This window comes from Fulmarus glacialis, unplaced genomic scaffold, assembly GCF_000690835.1.
Source record: "Fulmarus glacialis isolate BGI_N327 unplaced genomic scaffold, ASM69083v1 scaffold2954, whole genome shotgun sequence".
Lineage (NCBI taxonomy): Eukaryota > Metazoa > Chordata > Aves > Procellariiformes > Procellariidae > Fulmarus > Fulmarus glacialis.
Window position 1 is genome coordinate 71,213 of NW_009207322.1, and position 19,461 is coordinate 90,673.

Sequence of the window (19,461 nt, forward strand, 5' to 3'; positions counted from 1 at the left end):
GGAATTTTAGTCTTTAGTTTATTGTAACAGACTTGAACAAGTGTTGAAGGTCGTGAATATTCTGACACATGGATGATTGAATAATAGACATACTGACATGTTCATTTCAGTTGACTTTGCTAAGTGTCTTTTACTCATTAAATTGGATACTACTATAAACATGTTAATAATAGAGAAATCAATATATATTCAGTCTAGATGTACTTTGAATAGTTTCTTAAAAGCATCTCATAAAAAGTCAGCCAATTTAAAGATTTTATTGCCATCAGACATATAAATGTGACATGCTGAAGACTGGCTGTCATTTCTTTTATTATATTTATTTGTTTGGCACAAGCAAATCGGTGGCAACCAGCACTTGTTAAGATACAGAAATGCAACAGTTGTGCTACTTGGGACTGCCTTTGAGGTGGTGAAGCTTCTTTTTAAAGACATTTTTTTCTTCTCTGTTTCATTGCCATGTATGATTAAGATTACTGGGAGCTGAAATGTTGTTAAGCTCACTTGTACGAAATCAGCTGAAGCTAAATTTGGTAATGCTTTTGGTCAGTTTTACTCATAGAGCCTGAGAGATTTGTTTACAAGATACTAGAAGAAAATGAATTCTGAGCTCAAAAGGGAAGTACTGTAATTGTGAAAACAGCTCATGTATTAGAATGAAATGCTAATGTAAGTGTGGGATGTAAATCATTTTAATAATAGAGTACAGCAGCCCTCTCTATAATTCACACACTTTTGTTAATGGGTTATTGCAAGCTCCTTTCTTCCCATAGTTGTGACGGTGTCTTGTAGAGGCCATGCACGTTGTATCTGGGTCAGCTGGGTGATCCTCAACAAATTCAGCTCCTGTCTTTTACTGAGGGATGACAAAAGTATCAAAATGTGATGTATGCCAGTACTTCCTTACTCTCCAGGGGTTAATTTTATTAAATTAGATTATTTCACATCAGAATTCAATAGAATTCAATCCCACATTCACTTAAGTGGCATGAATGTGGTTCTAAATCCACTTCCAAACATGGTTAAGATTTGGTTAGTACACAATATATAGTTCCCTTACCATAGTTTGCCTGACCAGCTGAAGTCTAGACAAAATTACCAACCTTTGACTCATCTTCAGAGTGGCCTTTATTACAGATTGGTATGCATTTAATAGCTGTTTGGCATAAATATGACACAGGTGTGAAACACCTGGTTTCATTGTGTTCTTGAGTGCATTAAATCATGTAACTGGCTTCTCTGAGCCTCTTTATCTTCTTTACATTACTATATGAAGAATGATAAGATGACTTAGTTTCCAAACTGAATGTGTTTGTGTCATGGTTTAACCCCAGCCGGCAACTAAGCCCCTCGCAGCTGCTCGCTCACTCCCCGCCCCGGTGGGATGGGGGAGAGAATCAGAAGAGTAAAAGTGAGAAAACTCGTGGGTTGAGATAAAGACAGTTTAATAGGGAAAGCAAAAGCCGCACACGCAAGCAAAGCAAAACTAGGAATCCATTCACTCCCTCCCATCGGCAGGCAGGTGTTCAGCCATCTCCAGGAAAGCAGGGCTCCATCATGCGTAATGGTTACTTGGGAAGACAAACGCCATCACTCCGAACGTCCCCCCTTTCTTCTTCTTCCCCCAGCTTTATATGCTGAGCATGATGTCGTATGGTATGGAATACCCCATTGGCCAGTTGGGTTAACTGTCCTGGCCATGCTCCCTCCCAGGTTCTTGTGCACCCCCAGCCTGCTCGCTGGTGGGGTAGTGTGAGAAGCAGAAAAGGTCTTGACTCTGTCTAAGCACTGCTCAGCAATAATGAAAACATCTCTGTCTTATCACCGCTGTTTCCAGCACAAATCCAAAACATAGCCTCATACTAGCTTCTGTGAAGAAAATTAACTCCACCCCAGCCAAAACCAGCACAGTTTGTATCAGTTTCCCTTACTCAGTTGGCTCTTAGAATGCCAGTGTTGTCAGAAAAAAAAATGAAGTGTAGCCACGTAAAACTGTTTCGGCATCCATTCATGTATCTCAAGGAACAGATATAGAGCAAGTTGTTCAGATACCACGTATGTCTCACTGAATGTAAAATGAGAGTTCAGTTCTATTCGTGTCTGGCTGCCTTTGCTGTCGGGAGTGAATGGATGCGTAAGAGACAGGACCAGAAAATTAAGTCAAAGCATTAACAAGTCTTGATGTTTGCTGTTGTTTCTTCATTTCCTTTTTTCTCAAGTGCTTCCTTCATACCATTGTCTCTTCAGAAAAGCACATTCCTTTAGCATCTTTCTGACCTGCAGTTTTCATGTTCTTCTCGCATAAAATTTTTGTTTGTCTGCTTCATTGACTTTGGAAGACCTACAGAGTCTCCACAAAGTCCTTTCGAATGCACCCGTTACCGTTGGTGTAAGTGCCTGAGAATACACTACAGTCAAGTAAAAGAAGAGGATAAAAAATTTGTAAACTAGGGACTAAGATCATCGATGATTACTGAGAATTTGGACTTTACAGAGAATGAAGTAAGAATCACGTGTATCCCAGGAGAGGATGCAGTTGTGCTTCTTTTGTGGTGAGAACTTTGAAGAAGAACCTGCCCAAACAGGCAGTGGAAAAGTGCTTTCATGCTTTGATTGTGAATCACCAATATGTATAAACAAGTTTAGATAATGCACAACTGACATGTGTGCTGTGTGTTTTGGAAATTGTGGTTATTTTGGAAATCAAAAGGAAGTCTCAGAAGGAAAATTTCACAGTTCTTCCAGCTATTCTACTCTGACCTCATAGCTGAAACTCAAGGCTACTAGACTGAATTCGTCTGTTGTTTTACAAAGCTGTGATATTGCACACCAGGCAGTATGAAATCTTCACAAAAACACAGTAATGAATAGCGCCTTTCAGTGCATGTATAGCTAGAAAAAGCACAGATTTATCTCAAAAAGAGACGCTTAGTCAAAACTCTTGCTGAAAGAAACAAAATTGATAGAAGTCTTGCAATAGATTCAAATGGAAAGTATTCAGGAGGGGACAGATCAACTTTTGAGCAAGCAAATTATTTATATATTTGGAAAATATCCATCTCAACAGTAGAGAAGTCTCAGTAGGTTTAGAAATTCCAATCGGACAAGCTTGGAAAAGTTACTGTGGATTTCTTAGATTTGTTTGAGCTTTTTCTCTACTTTCAGTACTTGTTTTTCTTGTCTTCCTTCTCACTCCAGACAAACTAGATTTTCCCACCGTCTTTCAGTTTGCCACATTCATAATACATCCAGTTTTGGATCCTCCCCCTTAAATCTACCTTTCCAACAGTTTCTAACATCAAGAATTCCTCCAACCCTCAGAGGGGTGACCTGTCTATGGCTCTTCCATCTCTTTATATCTGTCATGCTGAAGAATATATCTTTGTTCAAAAGTTTTTCTCTTCAGTTTTTTTCCTCATCCTTCCTCTGATTTCACATCCAGACTCAGTGATTTACTGTTTACTTCTTTGTAAAATATATTTTCTATTCTAATCTAGATATTTGCTAGTCAGTTTATAGAGGCACCTTCAGAGCAGAGAGAAGTTGTTAGTTGTGAAAACACCTTGAAACACTTCTGTGAAGACAAGGATGGGGAGGAGAAAAGTCACTAATGGAATTATCTAAGAGCTCAAAGAAAAACCAGGAAAGTACATCAGGAAGATTTTCTTCAAAGGGCCCCACAGTGTGCTAATTTAATGCAGTTTCTAAGTGTATGGTAAATTTAAAAAACAATTACCCCAGCAAACCAGTGCTAATAAAAATTGGTTGTCAAAGTATTCAGATGTAGCAAAATTCTACTACCTTTTGTATGCATAGACGTTACTTAAAAAACAAGTAAATGAATGAAACTGCTGCAGTTCACTGGCATGACATTTACACATCTGCTGGTGGCGTTCCATTCTAGTATCCTTAAATTTTCAATGATTTTACCCAGTAACCTATTAATTATATATAAAAAAATTAGTAAGGAGGTCACATTCTTAAGCTATGATAGATTGTATTTGTCTCTTTTTCTCTCTCTCTATCATGCAATTTTTTTCAAAGTTTTAATAGAAATCAAATGTTGGGTGTTCTGCTGTCCTTTTAAGAACAAGTCACAAATCATTATAAAATAAAAGATTTTCTATTGACCACGTGCTCTTTCAAAGTTACAAATACCTGCTTTAATCAGACCAACAGTATTGTAAAATAGGTTTGTATTAGAAAGTTATCTAGTACATATGTACTAGAAATTTTATTTGTGAACAACTTATTATGTGTGAGAAATATATGTGAGCAACAAAGCTCTTTTGTTACAGTCACTCAAAATTTAAACAATACTTGTATTTCAAAATATTTAGTGAAATTTTTTAATGGAAAAACTTGACAAAAATAGAATATGGTATTTGGATCACTGATTATGGTTATGTTTGCCTCAGAGCTTCCTTTTGCAGAATTTTTCGATGAAGAACCCAGAAGGCTGAAAACATAAAGAATTTTCCATCACTTTATTGTTTCTCTTTACAGAATAATATTTTGGTTTGATTCATGAAGCTGATACTACAGTTTTGGTTTTATGATTTTATTTTAAACTAAGTTCAGCGATTTTTGTTGACCTGTCTTTCTGATAGTTTTGAAATCTACCAGTTATGCAAAAAAGAACTGTTTATTTTGGAGGAAATCTCTTAAACCAAAAATGTATATAACCCTAAGGGTAACATGCTATTGTGGTTAAGTGTCTTTCTTCCTATACAAATGTTAAATTAATGTAATTTATCAGATTAGATCTTGATTTTACACTAATGACATGGTTCACAGAGGATGTATTGTATTGCTTTGAATTAATATAAATTCTATAAAGAGAAAGAAAATGATGTTTTGAATAGCTGCCAAGACACTGTTGTTAGAGCACATGTTTTCAGTTTGAAAACATGTATGGAATTCATGTCAGCATAAAGTTGAGTCTGCAAGACAGTGCATTCAAGGATTAAACTGCTCTACAGTCCCAGTGAAAACCCTGATAATGCCAGTGAACTTCTGAGAAGGCAGTAAATTGTAGTTATTGGGGCACATAAATTCATCAGAGAATTAAATGTATTATGTTAGATGAGAAGAGAGTTAATCTATAGATGTCAGACATCAATTTTACATCTCTGTCATTAAATTTCATTAGAAAAATAAACTGGCATTAAATTATAGAACATTAGTAACTGAAGGGCAGTTTACACATGAATCATTGATTCACTACATGACTCAGAGTTGGTAATGGGAAGAAGTATTTTTACTTCATTTAAAGTCACCCATTTAAATCCAACCCTAGCCTAAAGTGACTCAGCCCTGACCATCTGACAGCCGTTGGGTGTTCAGCCGTGCGGTGAATCGATGGGGAAAGTGCAGTCAGTAGGCAAGTGTAGGAAACTCACCACTGTAGACTCTTGTGGTCATGGCAGGGAAGTTAAGGATTACGTGAGCGTGTCATTTGAACTAGCCATTTACTGACAAACTTTGGAGAAGAGCATGTCGTTTCTTTAGTCCCTGTTCATGAAAGAAAGATCAATCCGCCCATCAATAGTTGGGTGTGCTTGAAACCTGTGAATGGATGTACAGCCACGTGTTGCCAATACTATGAGAAGCATTCAAACTGCAGATCATCCTGTCTACAGGGGGATTTTGAATTATGTAGGCAATTTTCTAGTGTGGATAAGATTTGAAAGCACTGGGTCGTTCAGCTGTGGCAATAGTCTTACATCTGGTGTGGGTCTAAAATGCACCTCTCAGGAGCCCTGTTTTACTCTCCTGTTGTCTTCAGCAGGTAGAATGTTGCATTTATTGAATTAATTCTGCTCCTACAGCTCTTCAGCAGACCTAGTATGTTATTGTTAGGTTGTTAGAGTGGTTTTCCTTGCTATAAGAGAGATTTACAGCTCTATTTTTTATTTTACAGATAACCATTCAGAGGGACAGTGGTTTGGATGTTAGCTCCCCCAAACATGGAAAAGTGGATCCAGACAACATGCCACATGTTGGTGGAAATACTTGGGCTGGTGGAACAGGTTTTTCATTCTTTTTTTTTTTCAGTGCATCATTGAAGGATGTCTAAAGGAGATGCTGTGCCAGTCAAAAATGGATTTATACAAGGCCACCCTCTGCTTAGAGCTATTTTACTCAATACAAGGTCGCTTTATTGCCAGTGAAAAGAAGTATTTGCAGTATAAGTGCACTTAAACTGTATATAGCGGATCTCTACTTCAATTACATTTTGTTGTTGTTTCTTTTCATTGGCCATATAGAAAACCAGAAGCTTGCAGCCATAGAAACTAGGCTGAATCATTTGCCATTCTCTTAGATGTCTCTGTAGCCGCAGCAATTTAGGTAGTGTAGGCAAGAGGCACGCAGAATAGGCAAAGTGCCTCCTAATTCTAAAAGGGCATGATAGTGATTGCTAGATAAAGTGGTCTGGGAACAGTGTAACCCAACAAATTCTAGGGAGAAGACAGAGTCTGAATGAATGGCTTTAAGGACCGGGAGCTTTAAGGAGATGTACAAGACTTACATGATCTATGGTCCCCTTTGTACAAGGTGGAAACCATTATGAATCCGGTCTCAAGGGACTATAAACACAAGTGTTTTATTGGAGTTCTTCTTAACCGTCATAGCTGTTTGGTTTTGAAAATCTTTGGTAATAAATATTTCTACTGGGGATTGTTGGCAAATTCTTTGGAACATCTGTAGATGTGACAAAGGAAGCTTTAAAGAAAATGCGTTCTTATTTATTACTGAATGCGTATTCTTAATTATTTTTTATCTCAATCATGTTAGGTGGGAGAGACACTGCTGGGTTAGGTGGCAAAGGTGGGCCATATCGACTGGATGCTGGCCACAGGGTTTACCAAATATCTCAAGCTGAAAAGGATGCGGTTCCTGAGGAGGTTAAGAGAGCAGCTCGAGAGATGGGTGAAAAGGCCTTTAAACAGAGGTAATGTGAAAGTCTTTATTTTCTTTTCCATTTCCCAGAAGAATTTGAAAAAGATGGCTAAAAAGAATTTTCTTTCTCAACTGTATTTATCAACTACCTTACCCTGATCATTATCATTTAACAGAGCTTACCAGCATGTGTTTAACTGTTCTGGACAAGATGTATAGAATGTTTTATTGAATTAAGCCACACTGTTAAAATGACTGTGTGATTTGGTAGAGTAAAACATAACTAGGTGAATAAGGAGACTGATGTGAATATTTGTCTTTTTTAAAAAGGGATCTACCATATGAAAATTTCTTTGAATTATGATGAATCCAGATTGTATGTTGTTAGAAATTCATCAGCTAACAAATGTCTTTCGAAATGGACCATTACAAGCAAATTGCTTGTGTTTGAAAGACCTATAGCCAAATAGTGAGATGATTTGAACTATTAGAGCTCAGCAGAGAAAAAACAGAGATCTTCCCAGCATTAGTGTAATGCATGGTTACTAATCAACTATTTCCCAGACTGTGCACAGAGATTCAGATTTCTTCCACTGACTGAACTCTCAAGTCAAACTCTGGTACTTTGCATAAAAAAATCAAAGTGTATTGACAGCCATACCAACTGAGTTTTATGTTTCAGCCCAGGACATATTGCAATGTGAGTATCTGTCTTTAAGTAGAGAGTACCAGACACAGATTAAAACATCAGAGCAAATAAAATTAGAAGCAGCTTAATCAGCTCACATTTTGTTCCTATTAACAAAGTGATTCCAATAGGGGGCAAATGTGGGTGCTGTGAGGAGCAGGTGAGATTGCCATTTGCTTCAACTGATGCATAAATAATTAGGCTGTTAAGCATAAAGCACACACTGTACATGAATCACTGTATTTAGAAACAGCAGTTTATCTGTTGCATTCAGGTGAAGTTTATTTTTTAATCATTATTACTAAATTACCTGGAGCATTTAACATTGCTGTTAGAGCATTAGTGATTAACAAAGACAGGGAAAATATATAGATTATGTCAGTGCTTCAAAGGAGAAGACCCTGAAAGGCAAAATACCTTTTAATGGTGCTTTAATTTACACAAGCAACTTACAGAAATTTAAATTAAAAACAGTCACTTAAGGTTTTGTTTTCAGCGGGATGGCAGAGCTTGTTTTGTCTTTTTTCCTGGTGCTTTATGGGGGGTAAGTGGGGAGGACTACTTTTAACCCTTTCTACATCCCCATTCTTCAGAATTGCTTATCAGTTGATTCATAATAGAAACAATCAGTATGTATGGTCTTGGATTCTGTACATCTCTTTGTGCATATACACATGCACATACATGGCATGCTCTGATGAGTTTCTACCTGCCTGTATGGTGATTTACAAAATTCGTGCTAGGGGAAATTCCTGGATACTGCTACGTGTTGTGGAAACAGTGCAGCTCTGTCCTGTAAAATCTGTGTATCTGTACATGAGATAACAACTCATGTCCTGCTAAAACCAGTGAGCTGGCATGTACCAGCTGTAAATGTAGCCTGTTCTGAAGCCACATTTGACTTGGATTATTATTCTGTACTTCTTGGATAGTTGTGGGAACTAACAGATAAAAGTTAAGAATAAGGAGGTTGGAGTCCTCAGGCTGATGAAAAAAAAAAAAAGGAGGACTGCAGATTTCACTGCTTTGTTTATACATGATTATCTGGAAGGGAGAATTTTAATATGAAAGCCATTGATTGCTTTCCTGGCTAGAGAGTACTTCTAGTGGAAAACATTTTAAATTGCCCTATTTCACTAGAATGAAGTTAGCACCTGCTCTTGAATAGATACAGTATTTTTCGTGGTATTTTTCTGAACTAGCTTTCATTGTGGATTGATACAGAGTCTTAACAAAGTAAAACTGCATGTGAGGTTTTTTTTGTTTGAAACAAAATGTTTTCTTCATTGATGTGAAGATACTGAACTCCATTGGCAGGATCCATGAAATAAAGTGTACAGCACTGAAAGTTACCTTTTCCTGCCTCTAATGAATAATAGTTGGCTATAATGACTATGTCTATGCAAAATTCAAAATAGAAAAAGACATGGTCATACTAAAAACAACAAAGATCTTATGTTTGATTTTAATATTATCATTAAAGGGCTAGTCTAAACAGCAATTCTCATGTATACTGTATGTTCCAGGCAAGTAACTTGTGATGGTATTAAAAAACTTGTTGTTAGAAATACAACTAGCCTATACCTACTTTACTATCCATTTGTAGTTCATTTAAAAATCAGTATTTTCAAAACAGTGTGAGTGAGGTTATGCTGTTATGAAGTGCTTGTCTGAAATGAGCTGTGCACAGATAGGCCAATAAGGACTGAACCCAGCCACGTGCCGGGCGGTAGGGTGGCCAGATACACAATTGCTGCCTTGCTACATGACGCTGGGTCAAGGAAAATATCAAATGATGCACACTCCCAGCATATCCACCTGTCCCCTAGCTCGTTCTTCACCGTTAGACCTCTGTAATTACATTCCAGTTGTGAGTTTCACCAGTTTAAGACTATCTGCTTAGCTACAATGTTGAGAAGAATGATACAGAACTTTAAGTGGGCACATCTTAACTTATAGAAAAAGCATGTGTCTGTTTTTATGGTGCAGATGTTGCACGCTCTGTTAGGCCTCTGGACAGGATAGTGTTCAGTGACATGACTCATTTTTTTGTGGGGGAGCACATTTTTGTTAATGTTCATTTAAAACTTCTTTGTTTCAAGGTTTCATCATTTTATGAAGCAGAAAGATAGGTATTTGATACAGAGTTACTAGTTGTAGATCTCCAAGGACAGATTTTATAGTGTCTCTTTGCTTAACCTTTGTGTTAAAGCATGGATCGTGGTATGTTTAAAATACTCCGATGGTGAAGTAATGAATAGGCACTCATGATCCTTTTATGTACAGATAGCAACACCTGAGCCAATAAAACCTTTAGAATTTGATCACAGTTTTCAGAACATCTGATTTACTTCCCAAACGTTAAAGCAGATTAGGAGAGAGACAAAGGATAAGTAACTTTAATAAGTTTTAATTCTATGTAATCCCTGCAGGCATTGGTGATCACCTGCCTTGTCAAAAATTCACAAAAGCGGCTGCCACTTCTTTGTCTCTTGTGTGTGGTTATTACAGTCTGAATTGCCCTGTTATCAAGTAAATAAACTTGTAATTTACATACGTAAATGGATGATATGCTTGTTTCCTAAACTGCTCTTAGCTCCCTGTTCTTTGCTTTAGATTGAAAGAGATTCAGATGAGTGAATATGATGCATCAACTTACGAAAGGTTCTCTGGAGCAGTCCGACGTCAAGTTCAGTCACTCCGCATCATCTTAGACAATCTGCAGGTAATCTTAGATTCACTGATACAGGAACATGGTGAGCTTATTACATTAGGCCCCAAATACTATCCTGCTAATATCCTGTTACCATCTGATGATCATACTTTGAGGGCTAAAAGCAGATTCAGGTTATAATCATGGTTAGGAAAAACAGTCTCATATTACTATTTCAAAGGCAGCTTTTAAGTGGATCTCAGTGCTCGTCTCTACAAGTTACAGTATTCCCGTACCACAGCTTACAGAGATTATTTATTCAGGAGCGCAATTTTGTGAAAGCAAATACTATATGTTATTAAAAGAATATGTGATGGTGTGTAGAGCACAGCCTTTGTCTTTACCTGTTGTCCAAAAGATTTTTTTTTAGCTGAAAAGTGCAAGTGCTATAGATGTTACAAGAAACACCCACTCCAGGTGGATGCTTTACTGCATACGCAGCTGAAAACATGAATTTTTCTTAGGTTTGTTTTTAACTTTTGCTAATAAAAATAGGTATAGCCCAAATCTCCTCAGTGGAAGCTGACCAAAACCACCAGTTTGCCTTTATTCTAGTAACTGGTCTTGTGGTTGTTCCAGGTTTTATTAATACTAGTGTTCATATACGGGGTAAATAAAATAAAAAGTGCATTCTTTCTAGGAGGAATCTGCTAATCTTCAGTGAAAATTAAAGGAAAATTAATTTTACGCCTTATAAGACATCTCTGATTAAAAATATTTCTGTTGAAGGCTACCAACCACTGGTATACATATAGTTTACTAGTTAGTCACTGTGCTGTGTCTAATCTGTCTCCTTACTTCAGCAATAAAACTGAAATATAGAAAGAAATTACTTTGTATGATCGACAGACTCCTCCTGGGTCAAAAAATCCAATCCCCTGGTATTGCAAGTAAGAAAGGTAACATTTTTCTTTGCCTTACTTATATCTTTAAGCCGTTGTAACTACAACAACGCTGCTATAATCACATATATACTCAGAGAACCATTAGCCAGTTTTATTATGAATGTATCAATTCAGAGTTCATATGTTGTATATATGAATATATATATTTGATGTTCATATGATGAACATTTAAGTTCATTATATAGTTCATATAATGAACGTTTAAGATGGTCATGATTAGGTGATTCATGCACCTAATATGTGTTTCAGTTCAGGACATAGGCTTTTGGCTTGTAAAGACAGGTTTCAACTGAAAAAATTTAGATATAAATCTCAGTTTTTCCTACATCATTTATATCTAGGTGCTAGATGTTTCTAGTAGACATGCCATTGGAAGCACACTCTAGGTGTGAAGTGAGTAAGTGAATCTTCAGTTTAAAGTCTTGGTTTTTTAGTCTGCCTTATCTGTTCCTTGGAGCATAAATTCTTACATTCAGGGATCACGTTAATCATAATCAAAATATAACATATTTTAATATAAGGAGACGTATCCTGTTAAAAAGGTCATTTTAATATCAAGGCAAAGTCTTATAAGCCTCAGTATTTTATGAGACTTTGCTAACTTCCTGGCAAAATCTGTAACAGCTAACCACAGAGCTATTAAATGTACTTTATGATGAAAAAACAAACTCACTGAATTTGGAAAAGCTAGATTGTAGAATAAGAGCAATAATGAAAGCAAATTTTAGACTATAAATTTTTATACAGATTTTGGTAGGTTTTTTTATTAGAAGGTGCACTAGGAAAATGAAGATAAATGATAACAGGAGTTACGTAGTTGCAAAATGCTTTCTGTTAATTGGGAAGCTCAGTCCAAGTACGTTATCTTTTTGAGAAGAAAAAAAAGGTATTTGAATTCTTCAGCATGGTAAGTCATTCAACCCTGATGAAGGACTATGCCTCTGTCTCCCCTTTTTTCTGGATAGTCCTACGTACACCGTGGGTTCTCAGCTAAAACTGTTTTCTTCCTGTTATCAGTCAGACATTCCTCATTTCTCAAATAAGAAGTCAATGGCACAGTCAATTGCAGTAAACTTTGCAGGTCAGATGTCTGTGTGTTTTTAACTTTGTGAAAATCCCAGTGCTCAGTAGAGAACGCTTTTGACTTTTTAAAAATGTTTGAATTTGCTTTGTTTCAAACTCAACGTGTTCACATAACGGAAATATATTGTCCATATTTATTTGACCTGGTTTTTCTTTTCAACGTATGCCTTTTCATTGTTAGGTTTGTGGGTTTTTTTTAAAATATGTTCCTTTTGATTGAATTTTACGTCCCCAGAATCAAGAGGCTGGGATGCAGATCCAGTTGTTGAAGGCTCGCAAAAATTAGTAGCAGCAGAAGGAGATGTTTGGAATAGGCTGATCTTTGAAAGTGATATATAAATACAGTTTGAGAATGTAATTTCATTGTTCGTTTTACTTTGCATAACTCACTGATCTCTGTCAGCTCTTTGAACAACATTAACAAAACATTATGAGTTGTCATTTATCTTCTGTAGAAGTAGCGAAGTCCAGGAAATCCGGTCAATGGTGAGCTTTCTTTTCTCTCCTAATGCTGGCCAAACCCTGAATAAAGCTTGTCTGTCTGAACTCCAGATTCAAAAGCTTGTGGTCAGTCAGTCACTCAGAAAGGCCTTCTTAGATTTTAGATTACTTGCCTTCCAGAAAGTACTTCTCTTTTTATTGATTATTAGAGGGAATCTGGGGCAACTGTCCCTATAGCTTCTTAGCATCATTTAGGCACCTACATTTAAACTGGTCAAACCTGAGCCTGAGTCACCGAGCCTACTGGGGCTCTGTCTGATTTAGACAATGTGGGAGCTGTCTGGTCATAGCAAGAATAAAATAGTGGCAGTCCTATAATAAACATGGCTCAGAGAGCTGATGGTGTGAAAACCCTGTGCCTTGTCAGTAGTAGTTTTCTGATTTCAGCAGCCAAGAGAACATATTCATAATGTTTTCCCAGAAACAAATGCAGACCGCAACTGGCAGTATTTCATACCATCCTATACCATTATGAGTTACATATTTAGGTGTGAACACTTCACATACACAACTTTTTCTGTCATATTTACAGACATCACTGTTATATTTTGTAAATACGCCTTTGATATCTTAATAATTACTGCAGTGGTGTATTGTGATCAGCCATTGCCATGCTGATAAGATATGGGATCTAGCACATTTTTCTAATTTCAAAAGCAACACAATTGAATATATATACAATATTTTTCATCAATATGGTCACAGTATGTTGCGATAGGAATTGGTTGTATGCCCTTTCTAGTAAAATATCAAAGCACAGTATATATGTAATAGTTCTGTTTTTCTCTTAAAATTGTAAGTGCTTTTACACTTATGTTGCTTTTAAGCTTATGAAAATTATATATTGAAAATGCTTTGAAGTGTTTCTGTAATGTATATGTGCATTGTATAACACCAGCGCTTAAGGGGATTTTTTTCAGCTTTTGTAAAAGGAAATAAATTCTTAGGAATTCTGCATGGAAGAGGCAGATGTTAAGTAGTCTAAATAATTTTAGCATTGTTTTGGCAAGGGGTTAAGTCAGATTTTGTCAGCATTCTTTCCTATTTTAGGAATGTGTTCCTCCAATAAAATTTCAGCTCAAATTCTGGCTTTTGTTGCATAAGCTCCGAAAGGTATTAAATGGTTTTTAACTATGTCCATAGTTAAAAGCAATTTTCTTCTCACAGTGCTGTTCCTTGAACAGCAAATAGCCACAAAGCTAACGCATTGTCAATGAAAACAGTCGTGAAACTAGTTGAGAATTTGCTCAATTAGCCGAAACTTTAAAATCTTCTATTGTTTGTCCCTCCTGCCTACTGAAAGGAAGCAAATGAAAAAAATTTGACAAAACAGCAGCCCTAAGGAAGCGTTAAGGATCTACCTCTGTTCCAATATTTATAGCGGCTGGAATGACTAGGAACAAAGTCATCTCATCTGCACCATCCTGGAAGGTGCATGATTCATTTTAGACAGGCTCTGCTCACTCCGCAGCATGTTGTCATCCAGGAGCATTTTTTAATGGTTAGTCGGAGTGTTGTTGAAATTTGCCATGGGTTATCCCATTGTGTTTTTCACAGCAGGAAAACTCCTACAGCGTGACATTTTGGTGGAGCACGTAGAGGTCACCTGGAATTTGCAGGTGTCTTTTTGTGATGCTACACAACTCTTCGGGCAGCAAAGGAATCGATGATCCTAGGAAAGAAGGGACTTCAAATTTCATCCCGAGAATATTTAATGATAGTGGAAACTACTAGTTGGTGGTACAAACTCATGGATGCCCCACTGCCAAAGTGGGTTAAAGCTAGGTTGGCTGTAGCACCGTGAAAATGCATCAGAGGGCACAACTGACTGAATTCACAACCTAAGAAATCTTTTCCGCTTTCCCCTTCTGTGATTTAATAAAAGGCTGAGGTTTCCATGTATTGGCATTATTTTTGCCTCCCATCAGGAAGCATCTGTAAAGCTTTTGACACAACCTAACTAAAAAAACTGCTTGTCACAACTATGTTAATTCTGTGCTATAAAATTAACTAATCAAAACATTTTCCTTGTGGTTTTGTACTCTTTCTGCCCGCTTACTTTCATAGGTAAGTAGTCCATTAGTCTTGAGTAACTAGGCAATAGACAGTAGTCCAGAACTCCTTCTTTCATACACACCAAAAGGAAAAACTCATCAATTTTGACCAAAGCAAATTCAAAGATTCTCTGAGGCTTAAGAAGCCATCATCTGACTGCTCAGACAGTACAAAATTATAAAGATTGTCCTCTCCAATCCCAGGCCTGCAGTTTACTGGGGATTTGTAATGTAATACTTCCTGCTCGTCAGAGAGCAACTGATTTTCATTCCTGAGAACCAATGTTTAAGGCAGTTTGTGTCTTGCTGGGTATTTGATTTTCTTCCAGCTGCTGACCAGCAATTTGCTGAGAGTGCAAATGTATTATACATACATAAATTTAAAGTCTTCTTTCCTTGCTGGGCTTACTACTAGGATGAGCAACTTCAACGTGAAGATTTAAGCGGAAATGAAATAAACCATGAAACCCATATATGCAGACTTTGCTGTCTTTAGATGGATCTTATGTATTATGAACCATGATGAAGCTATCCATTGAAAACATTCCTAAATATGTTGTTTATAATATTAAAACGCTTGAGTCTTCAATCTTAAGTGCTTGCTTCTATGTACAGGAGTTCTATGAATATTTGAGTTCCTGGATTGTAATGCATGTTCATCAAGTCAGGCTGTAGGTAACCAGTGTTCTTTTAAAGAAAATAAAAGAAACATTCAGTGGACTGTCTCTTCAGTATCATAATTTTCAAGGTTTTTATTTTAAAATATAAATATGGTTTGTTATGAATATTACTTTAAAAGAAACCACTTACGATTACCTAAGGTAAATACTACTTAGTTTTACCTTTAAGTTACCCAGTGTTTTTTTCTTGCGCTGCTTGGCTGGAAAGCACATAACAAATGGTCAGGTATGCATGTCCCCCTGGTTGTATGTATTTCTGCACAAGCTATACAGATTTCCAGCATATTTGCAAGAAAAAAGGTTAACATTTCTGCAGTTCACGGTTAAACTCCCGTATATGAAATGACTTAAGACAAAATTACAGAGGGAAGGTATTCTTTGTCACTGTTAATTTTTCTTTCAGAAAAAAAGAGCAGTACAGGTATGAAAGTGTGTTCGGATTTCTTTGACTTATGCCAAAACTACCACATCATTACAAAGAAAATTCATTTGTATGTCATGTTCAGTATGTCTTAAATGGCTTGAAATCACATCACTGAGTGAATTAAGTTTTCTTTTCTGTTGTAGGCCAAGGGTAAGGAAAGACAATGGCTGAGACACCAAGCTGTTGGAGAGCTAGATGATGCCAAAATCATTGATGGGCTGACAGGAGAAAAAGCCATATATAAACGACGGGGAGAACTTGAGCCACAAGTAAGTATCCAACAAGTAGCAGGGAAAGGTAGGGAAGTGCTTAACCAGTTTGCTGTTTTAATAGTGGCTGTACAAATACAGGTGGAATTTCAGTGAGTTATAGGGATGAGAAACTCAGAAGAATCTTGGGAAGATTGGGAGGAATCGTGGGAAGTCCTTGAGACAGAGGCAACCAGAAGATGGAAGATTTGCTTCACTTCTTATAGTCGTACACATGTATTTGCGATTTGCCACTCTCAGAGAGAGGATGCTGATCTAGGCAGTCCTTTGTTTTGATCCAGTGCAACAGTTTTTATGTTCTTATTTTATATTTTATTGAGCTGAATGCAATTAGCACAAAACATTTTTTTGTTTGTCTAAGAAAGAGGAAAGTATTTTCTTACTAACTCAATTTAATTTTCAATGATAAGTACCCTGATATCCTGGGAAGTTTAAAAAAAAAGAGTTTTACTAATGTCTTCTTATTCCATGATATGCAAAGAATTTTAGCTTCCACAGATACTTGGATTTACAAGAATAAAAACTATAATGGGAAAAAAGTGTGAGGAAAAGTCATTAGGATACGATAAAGTTGTCTGTCCTATGGCTCAATTCAGCCATTCCTTAGAAGACATTATGGTTAGGCCTGTATGAGTCAGCAACAGAGAAACCACTTGAATCAGACCAGCAAAACCTGGCCAAAATTGGTGGGGCTAGTCCATAATATTTAACAGTAATACTTAATGACAGATTGCAATTTTTAACTACACTAAGAATTTTTTTTAAATAGCTGAGTACAACATCTTTTTGCACGTCAGCTACCCACATCTGATGAATCCGTGGTATTATTTTTTATGCTACTTGGTCCTGATGTGTGTTGCTTTGAACAGTTTATGGAACTTGGCACTGCCTGTGTGAAAGATCAATAAGGGAAAAGTGATTAGATCTTAATTTCTCATTTTTTTCAAAACGTATTTACTCAATGTATCAGTTTTAAGGCTTTGTAAAAATAGTTCAATTAGGAAAAAAAAGGACATCTTTTAAGTTTTGAATAAAAAGCAAAATAAATGCAAGATTTAATGGGCCCTCTCTCTCCCTTTGTTTTTGGGAGGACAGGGATGGCACAGTCCATTACGAGAGTAATTAAAAGAATAAAGCATGCAAATGCTTGCAACCCTCTACAGGTAAAAGAAACTTTAGTTATTTGTTTTTAATGTGACTCGTTTTTTGCCGGATCATCTTTAATAGCCTTGTACTTGAATCCAGACTCATCTCATTGCACACTAAATAAAACACCTCCCTTGAATGTACTGTGCCGAAAATTGTTAAAACAGATGGGGATTGATTTCAGGAAAAAATAATGGTTTCAGCATCAGAATGAAGAAGAAACTAGTAGTTAATCAGAACAAGATTTCAAACATTTTTGGAATGTTATTAACCTCAGCAGACAAGTTTTTACAGTCTTATATGGGTCCCTGATAGTACCGTAAGCCAAGGAAAAGCATTTCCATTATGAGCCTTGGCAGAAAGAGCAAATTTGAGAGTCTCTTTACTGAAATAAAATGTTAAGAATCAAAACTGAGGCAGAAAAAGTATTTTCCTGTCAAGCATGCGTGGAATTTTTCGAGGTATTTTGTTTCCAGTCATTGAAGGTGAGGGGAAAGAATGAATTGAGGTATCTGTTAAGTAACTGGTTTGAAACAGTTAGAAAAAAGGTTAAAAAGTTTTTGTTCTTTTTTAAAAAATAATCAGTGTTTGCTGGATAACAGTTTCTTGCTTTGCAAAGTGCGTTGGGTTCTCTTTCTGAAATGTTTTATCCTTGCCGATGTTTAGCTTTCCCATTTAGATTGTGGTTTTTTCTGCTGTGTTTCCCTGCCAGCCTGGGAGCCCCCAGCAGAAACCTAAACGCTTGCGCCTGGTGGTGGATGTTTCCGGTAGTATGTACCGCTTTAACGGGGTGGATGGACGACTGGAACGCTCCATGGAGGCTGTCTGCATGGTCATGGAAGCTTTTGAGAATTATGAGCACAAATTCAAGGTAATTACAGCTGGTCTAGGATCTCTATGGTTATTGCACAGGCTGTGTGGAGCAGTGGAAAAAGTGTTTCAGCAGTCAGTCTAGCCAAAGGACATTATTCATTCCCGCAAGGAAATAAAGACATTAATCTGTTTCTAGCAACATGAAAAATAATACTAGTGAATGGATAAGAAACATTACATGCTTCAGCAGAAGAATTCAATCTAAGACTTTTAAGACTTTGATTTAGTGAAATATGCTGCCTTTTTCTGTATTTATCTGTTTATTTGTTTCTTTGAGTAGAAATGCTTAAGCCTACAGAACACAAGTAAATATGAGCTTCAGGACATGCAAAGATGCCCAGCCTTTCCATCTGCCCAGAGTACAGACAGTAGTACTTTGTCATGGGAGACGACCATTTCTTATTGTCCATTACTTGTGTTCTCTTCCAGTTACCTGAAAGCAAAAAAAAAAAAATTTCTTATACTGAAAGTTATTAGGTTCCAAATGTTATTTAATGGTAGCCTGCAAAGGAAATGTAAATAAATTTTATACCTTTTTTTGTCTCAGTAAGCTCAGGCAAGGTCTAGGGTATGTTTCTTTAACCTCAAAAAAGACAGGAATAGCCAGTCTCAAGTTAGTTAATTCTTGACAAACTCAGTGTTTAATGGAAGAATAAAGATATCCAATGCCTTTACTGAAGAACATCTCAAACATAAGACTTAAAATACATCTGAACAAAATGTAAAATCTTCTAAACAATATTAATAGAAAACTTAGTCCAGATCAATTCAGCCAGGTCTGCTTCACATTGTTCCTCTGGCAGCATAATCCTACAGATTTCTGTTCTTCTGTAGAATCTCCTGTACAAAAACAGGCCATATGGAGGCATGTACTTTTGGAATGTCTTCTAAAGTACAATCATGCAGACTTCCATTTGTCAGGGAAAAGGCTATAAAAGGAAACAGGCATTATGTTTTTAGCCTGCTTTCCTAAGGAAACGAGATATGTGCTACCATACTCTCTGGCAATCATGCTTTCTCCTCTTTAAACATGCTTAAACAGAGTATGTTGCCCAATTTCAGATTTGAAACAGTGGTTTTGTTCCCAAAGACCCTAAATTCCTGCAAATGTAATGAAAATAGGCCAGATAGAGAGTTTGTTTGTACTTCTGTTGGAGAAAAATGCTGTAACTATAAGCTTAGACCGTAGCCCAGAGAAGCCATGTGGGAACTCAACTGTAAT

At 36.7% G+C, this 19,461-nt stretch overlaps 1 protein-coding gene across 1 annotated transcript in view; it reads left to right on the forward strand.

Moving 5' to 3' along the window:
* The window catches only part of VWA8 (von Willebrand factor A domain containing 8), a gene marked incomplete at its 5' end in the record, with an annotated part of 103,790 nt that overhangs the window by 71,021 nt on the left and 13,308 nt on the right, over positions 1 to 19,461 (forward strand). Inside the window, 5 exons of the mRNA XM_009576042.1 lie at positions 5,924 to 6,032; positions 6,799 to 6,955; positions 10,208 to 10,316; positions 16,095 to 16,220; positions 18,079 to 18,237. Coding sequence (XP_009574337.1) covers positions 5,924 to 6,032; positions 6,799 to 6,955; positions 10,208 to 10,316; positions 16,095 to 16,220; positions 18,079 to 18,237 — 660 coding nt within the window. The remainder of the gene's footprint in view (positions 1 to 5,923; positions 6,033 to 6,798; positions 6,956 to 10,207; positions 10,317 to 16,094; positions 16,221 to 18,078; positions 18,238 to 19,461) is intronic.